The 9,764-nt window shown below is 41.0% G+C and overlaps 1 protein-coding gene across 1 annotated transcript in view; it reads left to right on the top strand.

Moving 5' to 3' along the window:
• The first annotated feature begins 863 nt into the window (after positions 1–863).
• CD96 (CD96 molecule) overlaps positions 864–9,764 on the top strand; it is a 110,583-nt gene continuing 101,682 nt past the window's right edge. Inside the window, exon 1 of the mRNA XM_003776170.5 lies at positions 864–1,054. Coding sequence (XP_003776218.4) covers positions 994–1,054 — 61 coding nt within the window. The 5' untranslated portion in view covers positions 864–993. The remainder of the gene's footprint in view (positions 1,055–9,764) is intronic.

Raw genomic sequence — 9,764 nt, 5'->3', positions numbered from 1 at the left:
TTAATGTTGGAGGGTGATGACAGCCTATTTTATCTCAGGCTGAAAAACTAACACAATTAAATCAGAGAATCATAGCAGGGAATAGTCATCATGTTCTACGAATAGCCAGACATTTTTACCAAGGGGTCATTTTCCTGAAACCTGTTTGCAGTTCTCTGTAAATAGAAGTAACTAGGCAGATGTAATAAGCCTAATAGCTCACTGAGGTGGGAATTCTCTGCCTTTGGAGTCTGATTGTTACTGCCTTGCTTTGGCTTAGGCATGGATAAGCTCTTCTGTGGTGAGCAAAAATGGCCTCCAGCCAACCTGGTGGGAGACTTCCCTATCTGACCTCCAACCTTCCCTCGTCTTCCCGGACGAGGGGTAGAAAAGTAGCCCTCACTCCTCCACTCCCAGGAAATGTGCATTTCCCTGCAAGAGGAGAGACAATAAAATTTGGTTTGATAGCTGACACTATTTCCTGTTACTTTTCAGATTTTAAGAAAATTAAATGTGTTAATTCTTTGTTCTTTCACCCCAGGGCAATTCTGGAAAGAAAACATATCTTAAGATTGAACAGAAAAACTATTATGAAAGATACCAAGCTCACATTTGTTAAATGACTTTGTGCTCTTGAAAAGAAATGTATAAAAAGCACATTGCCAACTGCTCTGCGTGATATCCTTTGTTTGGATTTTAGACGCAGCTTGACTGACACAGAGATCCTGAATAAGAGACTCTTTGGATACTGAAAAGTCTTTTAAAGAAGGTGATATACAGATTTCAGAGAACAATTTCAACATTGTTCTGTTGAACGTTATACTCAGTCCTGAACCACATTACTTTCCTGTCTACGTTTCATTTCCTGGGGGCTTGCCAAGTGATAAACAGACCCAGGCGTGTGTGGTAGATTTCGGGTTTTTTAGCACGAAGTGGGTGGCTGGAGTTTGCTTGAAAACATCAATTGACTTGGTGATCATTACGGAAATGCTGGTGTAAGGTGTTCAGAAGACAATGGAGAAAAAATGGAAATACTGTGCTCTCTATTACATCATCCAGATACATTTTGTCAAGGGTAAGACTTCCAGTTGTCCCTTCTTGTCGGATGGGCCGCTTTAGGGGCGGATGGGGCCTCTTTTCATTTAAAATGCCTTGTGACTGCTGCTGAAATTGATCACCAAAGGACAATCATTACTAAGGGTTTCAGTTATGTATTTAAGTGGCAGGTATAAGAGAGATGCTAGAATCTAGAAATGATTACTAATGAACACTAAAAATAAGAAGGGAATGGGTCATTTGTGCCACTGCTCTGAGGTATTTTCACCCATCTCCTTTCTAACAGGATCTCTGGAGTAATTGGCAAATAGTGTTTCTTGGAAATGAAATGCTCTCCAAATGGTAGTCAAAACAACTGCGGAAAAATTAAAAATCACAAAGCCATCAACGCTCAGGGATCCTTGCTTAACTTTTTTCTCTCTCAAGTACTGTCTTTCTTTTGGATATAACAAGTATTTCTCATCCAAATACTAAGGTCTTTGGGAGTTGAACACATGTTGAATTTTAATGAGGCATGTGTAGGTATGAACCTGGGAGACAAAGTGGAATCTTATGACAGTGGGAACGAGAGCCTAATGGGCCTATTTAAAAAGAGAAGGAAGCAAGATTAGTTCTGTATTTCACAGTATGAGAGTATTATAGTAAGCCTGAGTGTCTTAAGAATTAACTGTGCTTTTCAGATATAGCTATGAAAATATTAAGGAGAATTTCTAAATCAAAAGAGATTTGGAAGATAATGCTGTAGATTGGATCAGAGCCATATTTTCAGGCAAAGGATAGCTCACAGGAAGTTACATTAAACTGTGCTAACCTCTGCCTACCAAACTTTTGCATCCACAGAAGTATGATAATTCCCACTTGTCAAGTACTTTTACTTTTAAGAGGCTTGTTTCTTCTCAGTTGCTTGTCATTTTTTTATCTTTTCCTTTTGTGAGCTTCAGTGGTACTTGTCACAATAATATATATCATTTCTGTAACAGGATTCCATGTTAATTCTAAAACTGAGGCCAACATTATTGAAGGCATGTCACAGTCTCAATGCTTAACACGTTTTAAGTGTCCTGTATCACTTGGTCAGATTGCTGATGGGAAAGAGACTCTACTTATGTCTAGTATTTCAGACCATCGATTAGAGGTGATACTAAGTGGAACCTCTACCTAAGGTTAGATGAAGTCCTTTCAATCCTTGTATATTGAAAGTGAAATTTCTTACTCTAATCAACTAGACTGAATTTGGGAGACAGTTTGGAAGTTATGTGGAAGGAAAATAAAATAAAATACGTAATAATAAAGTTTAAAATAATAAAGATAACATAGGTAATAGTTAACATTAAGTATAGGTTACTTAGAAGTTATATGTAGGCTAAGAAATTTAAGTAGCCCCTCCCAGCATTGCTAACAAGTTGCAGCTGCGAGCTTATCTCAACCTTCCAAGCTGCTCGCCTGCCACCAGACCCCCACATATTTCTGTAACTCCTGTTTTACCTTACCCCACCTCTGTCTAGCTTCAAGATTGACTGGTCAAGATAACTAAATTGTAAGTTTTCTCAGAATTGTCACGGGTTAAATAATTTACTGTCTTTGCCTGAAACCTGTATCCTGCCTTGTTTTCCTGCCTCAAACGACATATAAGCAAGCCTGCTTTCTTTGTCAGAGTCAGCAGCCATTTTGGGCATGAGTCTGCTGTGGGCCTGGATGCCCAAATTAAATAAAGTTCTCTTTGGTCTCCAAAGGTCTCTTTGTCTTCCTTGGCTGGAGTTTTACTGTTATAGTTATGAGGGTTATAGAAAGACCACAGACTTTGGGCAACTGAATTCATTCTTTTACTGGAGGTGTGACTTTTTTTGTTTTGTTTCGTTTTTCGTTTTTTTGAGATGGAGTCTCACTCTGTCACCAGGCTGGAGTGCAGTGGAATGATCTTGGCTCACTGTAACCTCCACCTCCCAGGTTCAAGTGATTCTCCTGCCCGAGTAGCTGGGACTACAGGCATGCGCCACCACGCCCAGCTAATTTTTGTATTTTTGGTAGAGACGGGGTTTTGCCGTGTTGGCCAGGATGGTCTGGTTTTCTTGACCTCATGATCTGCCCACCTCGGCCTCCCAAAGTGCTGGGATTACAGGCGTGAGCCACCGCGCCAGGCCTGGAGGTGTGACTTTGAGCATACTGTTTCATCTGTCTGTGGCCCAGTTTCTTCCTCATAAAAAAAGGTCAACAACATCACCTATGGCATGTGAAGGGGATTACACAAGATAAGATATGAAAGGCCCTTGTAAACATGTATTTTTCAAAGAAATTGCTATACACATATTTATTTTTGCCGTTTCAGAAAGCATCACGTGTGTATTTTTTTACTATTATACTTTAAGTTTTAGGGTACATGTGCACAATGTGCAGGTTAGTTACATATGTATACATGTGCCATGCTGGTATGCTGCACCCATTAACTCATCATTTAGCATTAGGTATATCTCCTAAAGTTATTCCTCCCCCCTCCCCCCACCCCACAACAGTCTCCAGAGTGTGATGTTCCCCTTCCTGTGTCCATGTGTTCTCATTGTTCAATTCCCACCTATGAGTGAGAACATGCGGTGTTTGGTTTTTTGTTCTTGCAATAGTTTACTGAGAATGATGATTTCCAATTTCATCCATGTCCCTACAAAGGACATGAACTCATCCTTTTTTATGGCTGCATAGTATTCCATGGTGTATATGTGCCACATTTTCTTAATCCAGTCTATCATTGTTGGACATTTGGGTTGGTTCCAAGTCTTTGCTATTGTGAATAGCGCCGCGATAAACATACGTGCGCATGTGTCTTTATAGCAGCGTGATTTATAGTCCTTTGGGTATATACCCAGTAATGGGATGGCTGGGTCAAATGGTATTTCTGGTTCTAGATCCCTGAGGAATCGCCACACTGACTTCCACAAGGGTTGAACTAGTTTACAGTCCCACCAACAGTGTAAAAGTGTTCCTATTTCTCCACATCCTCTCCAGCACCTGTTGTTTCCTGACTTTTTAATGATTGCCATTCTAACTGGTGTGAGATGGTATCTCATTGTGGTTTTGATTTGCATTTCTCTGATGGCCAGTGATGGTGAGCATTTTTTCATGTGTCTTTTGGCTGCATAAATGTCTTCTTTTGAGAAGTGTCTGTTCATGTTCTTCGCCCACTTTTTGATGGGGTTGTTTGTTTTTTTCTTGTAAATTTGTTTGAGTTCATTGTAGATTCTGGATATCAGCTCTTTGTCAGATGAGTAGGTTGTGAAAATTTTCTCCCATTTTGTAGGTTGCCTGTTCACTCTGATGGTAGTTTCTTTTGCTGTGCAGAAGCTCTTTAGTTTCATTAGATCCCATTTGTCAATTTTGGCTTTTGTTGCCATTGCTTTTGGTGTTTTAGACATGAAGTCCTTGCCCATGCTTATGTCCTGAATGGTATTGCCTAGGTTTTCTTCTAGGGTTTTTGTGGTTTTAGGTCTAACATTTAAGTCTTTAATCTATCTTGAATTAATTTTTGTATAAGGTGTAAGGAAGGGATCCAGTTTCAGCTTTCTACATATGGCTAGCCAGTTTTCCCAGCACCATTTATTAAATAGGGAATCCTTTCCCCATTTCTTGTTTTTGTCAGGTTTGTCAAAGATCAGATACTTGTAGATATGTGGCATTATTTCTGAGGGCTCTGTTCTGTTCCATTGATCTATATCTCTGTTTTGGTACCAGTACCATGCTGTTTTGGTTACTGTAGCCTTGTAGTATAGTTTGAAGTCAGGTAGTGTGATGCCTCCAGCTTTGTTCTTTTGGCTTAGGATTGACTTGGCGATGCAGGCTCTTTCTTGGTTCCATATGAACTTTAAAGTAGTTTTTTCCAATTCTGTGAAGAAAGTCATTGGTAGCTTGATGGGGATGGCATTGAATCTATAAATTACCTTGGCAGTATGGCCATTTTCATGATATTGATTCTTCCTACCCATGAGCATGGAATGTTCTTCCATTTGTTTGTATCCTCTTTTATTTCATTGAGCAGTGGTTTGTAGTTCTCCTTGAAGAAGTCCTTCACATCCCTTGTAAGTTGGATTCCTAGGTATTTTATTCTCTTTGAAGCAATCATGAATGGGAGTTCATTCATGATTTGGCTCTCTGTTTGTCTGTTATCGGTGTATAAGAATGCTTGTGATTTTGGTACATTGATTTTGCATCCTGAGACTTTGCTGAAGTGGCTTATCAGCTTAAGGAGATTTTGGGCTGAGACAATGGGGTTTTCTAGATATACAATCACGTCATCTGCAAACAGGGACAATTTGACTTCCTCTTTTCCTAATTGAATACCCTTGATTTCCTCCTCCTGCCTAATTGCCCTGGCTAGAACTTCCAACACTATGTTGAATAGGAGTGGTGAGAGAGGGCATCTGTGTCTTGTGCCAGTTTTCAAGGGAATGCTCCCAGTTTTTGCCCATTCAGTATGATATTGGCTGTGGGTTTGTCATAGATAGCTCTTACTATTTTGAGATACGTCCCATCAATACCTAATTTATTGAGAGTCTTTAGCATGAAGTGTTGTTGAATTTTGTCAAAGGCCTTTTCTGCATCTGTTGAGATAATCATGTGGTTTTTGTCTTTGGTTCTGTTTATATGCTGCATTACATTTATTGATTTGAGTATATTGAACCAGCCTTGCATCCCAGGGATGAAGCCCACTTGATCATAGTGAATAAGCTTTTTGATGTGCTGCTGGATTCGATTTGCCACTATTTTATTTAGGATTTTTGCACCAATGTTCATCAGGGATATTGGTCTAAAATTCTCTTTTTTGGTTGTGTCTCTGCCTGGCTTTGGTATCAGGATGATGCCGGCCTCATAAAATAAGTTAGGGAGGATTCCCTCTTTTTCTATTGATTGAAATAGTTTCAGAAGGAATGGTACCAGTTCCTCCTTGTACCTCTGGTAGAATTCGGCTGTGAATCCATCTGGTCCTGGACTCTTTTTGGTTGGTAAGCTATTGATTATTGCCACAATTTCAGATCCTGTTATTGGTCTATTCAGAGAGTCAACTTCTTCCTGGTTTAGTCTTGGGAGGGTGTATGTGTCGAGGAATTTATCCATTTCTTCTAGATTTTCTAGTTTATTGGCGTAGAGGTGTTCATAGTATTCTCTGATGGTAGTTTGTATTTTTGTGGGATTGGTGGTGATATCCCCTTTATCATTTTTTATTGCGTCTATTTTATTCTTCTCTCTTTTCTTATTAGTCTTGCTAGCGGTCTATCAATTTTGTTGATCCTTTCAAAAAACCAGCTCCTGAATTCATTAATTTTTGGAAGGGTTTTCGTGTCTCTATTTCCTTCAGTTCTGCTCTGATTTTAGTTATTTCTTGCCTTCTGCTAGCTTTTGAATGTGTTTGCTCTTGCTTTTCTAGTTCTTTTAATTGTGATGTTAGGGTGTCAATTTTGGATCTTTCCTGCTTTCTCTTGTGGGCATTTAGTGCTGTAAATTTCCCTCTACACACTGCTTTGAATGTGTCCCAGAGATTCTGGTATGTTGTGTCTTGGTTCTCATTGGTTTCAAAGAACATCTTTATTTCTGCCTTCATTTCGTTATGTACCCAGTAGTCATTCAGGAGCAGGTTGTTCAGTCTCCATGTAGTTGAGCGGTTTTGATGAGTTTCTTAATCCTGAGTTCTAGTTTGATTGCACTGTGGTCTGAGAGACAGTTTGTTATACTTTCTGATATTTTACATTTGCTGAGGAGAGCTTTACTTCCAACTATGTGGTCAATTTTGGAATAGGTGTGGTGTGGTGCTGAAAAAAATGTATATTCTGTTGATTTGGGGTGGAGAGTTCTGTAGATGTCTATTAGGTCTGCTTGGTGCAGAGCTGAGTTCAATTCCTGGGTATCCTTGTTAACTTTCTGTCTCGTTGATCTGTCTAATGTTGACAGTGGGGTGTTAAAGTCTCCCACTATTATTGTGTGGGAGTCTAAGTCTCTTTGTAGGTCACTCAGGACTTGCTTTATGAATCTGGGTGCTCCTGTATTGGATGCATATATATTTAGGATAGTTAGCTCTTCTTGTTGAATTGATCCCTTTACCATTATGTAATGGCCTTCTTTGTCTCTTTTGATCTTTGTTGGTTTAAAGTCTGTTTTATCAGAGACTAGGATTGCAACCCCTGCCTTTTTTTGTTTTCCATTTGCTTGGTAGATCTTCCTTCATCCTTTTATTTTGAGCCTATGTGTGTCTCTGCATGTGAGATGGGTTTCCTGCATACAGCACACTGATGGGTCTTGACTCTTTATCCAATTTGCCAGGCTATGTCTTTTAATTGGAGCATTTAGTCCATTTACATTTAAAGTTAATATTGTTATGTGTGAATTTGATCCTGTCATTATGAAGTTAGCTGGTTATTTTGCTCATTAGTTGATGCCGTTTCTTCCTAGCCTCGATGGTCTTTACAATTTGGCATGATTTTGCAGTGGCTGGTACCGGTTGTTCCTTTCTATGTTTAGTGCTTCCTTCAGGAGCTCTTTTAGGGCAGGCCTGGTGGTGACAAAATCTCTCAGCATTTGCTTCTCTGTAAAGTATTTTATTTCTCCTTCACTTATGAAGCTTAGTTTGGCTGGATATGAAATTCTGGGCTGAAAATTCTTTTCTTTAAGAATGTTGAATATTGGTCCCCACTCTCTTCTGGCTTGTAGAGTTTCTGCTGAGAGATCCGCTGTTAGTCTGATGGGCTTCCCTTTGTGGGTAACCCGACCTTTCTCTCTGGCTGTCCTTAACATTTTTTCCTTCATTTCAACTTTGGTGAATCTGACAATTATGTGTCTTGGAGTTGCTCTTCTCGAGGAGTATCTTTGTGGCATTCTCTGTATTTCCTGAATCTGAATGTTGGCCTGCCTTGCTAGATTGGGGAAGTTCTCCTGGATAATATCCTGCAGAGTGTTTTCCAACTTGGTTCCATTCTCCCCGTCACTTTCAGGTACACCAATCAGATGTAGATTTGGTCTTTTCACATAGTCCCATATTTCTTGGAGGCTTTGTTCATTTCTTTTTATTCTTTTTTCTCTAAACTTCCCTTCTCGCTTCATTTCATTCATTTCATCTTCCATCACTGATACCCTTTCTTCCAGTTGATCACATCAGCTCCTGAGGCGTCTGCATTCTTCATGTAGTTCTTGAGCCTTGGCTTTCAGCTTCATCAGCTCCTTTAAGCACTTCTCTGTATTGGTTATTCTAGTTATACATTCATCTAAATTTTTTTCAAAGTTTTCAACTTCTTTGCCTTTGGTTTGAATTTCCTCCTGTAGCTCAGAGTAGTTTGATCGTCTGAAGCCTTCTTCTCTCAACTCGTCAAAATCATTCTCTGTCTAGCTTTGTTCCGTTGCTGGTGAGGAGCTGCGTTCCTTTGGAGGAGGAGAGGCGCTCTGCTTTTTAGAGTTTCCAGTTTTTCTGTTCTGTTTTCTCCCCATCTTTGTGGTTTTATCTACTTTTGGTCTTTGATGATGGTGATGTACAGATGGGTTTTTGGTGTGGATGTCCTTTCTGTTTGTTAGTTTTCCTTCTAACAGACAGGACCCTCAGCTGCAGGTCTGTTGGAGTTTGCTAGAGGTCCACTCCGGACCCTGTTTGCCTGGGTACCAGCAGCGGTGGCTGCAGAACAGCAGATTTTTGTGAACCGCGAATGCTGCTGTCTGATCGTTCCTCTGGAAGTTTTGTCTCAGAGGAGTACCCGGCTGTGTGAGGTGTCAGTCTGCCCCTACTGGGGGGTGCCCCCCAGTTAGGCTGCTCCGGGGTCAGGGGTCAGGGACCCACTTGAGGAGGCAGTCTGTCCGTTCTCAGATCTCCAGCTGCGTGCTGGGAGAACCACTGCTCTCTTCAAAGCTGTCAGACAGGGACATTTAAGTCTGCAGAGGTTACTGCTGTCTTTTTGTTTGTCTGTGCCCTGCCCACAGAGGTGGAGCCTACAGAGGCAGGCAGGCCTCCTTGAGCTGTGGTAGGCTCCACCCAGTTTGAGCTTCCTGGCTGCTTTGTTTACCTAAGCAAGCCTGGGCAATGGCAGGCGCCCCTCCCCCAGCCTTGCTGCCACCTTGCAGTTTGATCTCAGACTGCTGTGCTAAGAATCAGTGAGACTCCGTGGGCGTAGGACCCTCCGAGCCAGGTGTGGGATATAATCTCCTGGTGCGCCGTTTTTTAAGCCGGTCGGAAAAGCGCAGTATTAGGGTGGGAGTGACCCAATTTTCCTGGTGTCGTCTGTCACTCCTTTCTTTGACTAGGAAAGAGAACTCCCTGACCTCTTGCGCTTCCCGAGTGAGGCAATGCCTCACCCTGCTTCGGCTTGCACACTGTTCACTGCACCCACTGTCCTGCGCCCACTGTCTGGCACTCCCTAGTGAGATGAACCTGGTACCTCAGATGGAAATGCAGAAATCACCCGTCTTCTGGGTCGCTCACGCTGGGAGCTGTAGACTGGAGCTGTTCCTATTCAGCCATCTTGGCTCCAACGTGCGTATTATATTCAGCTGTTGTTTTATAACCCAAAAAGCCAATTATATTAAACGTCAGAAGAATTGTCATACTAAGTTTGCTGGTGTGCTTCAATTTTCAAATAGGCTTAATTTTATTCATAGGTAGTCAGAAACCTTCAATTATATTTTGGTCAGACCAACACATAGATAAATATTTAGAAGTCAGTAATTTCCTCTAGCTTCTCTACATAAATGCCTCCTCATTTATATTGTCT

Source organism: Pongo abelii, chromosome 2 (assembly GCF_028885655.2).
Source record: "Pongo abelii isolate AG06213 chromosome 2, NHGRI_mPonAbe1-v2.0_pri, whole genome shotgun sequence".
NCBI lineage: Eukaryota > Metazoa > Chordata > Mammalia > Primates > Hominidae > Pongo > Pongo abelii.
This window is presented reverse-complemented; position numbering and strand designations above follow the sequence as displayed.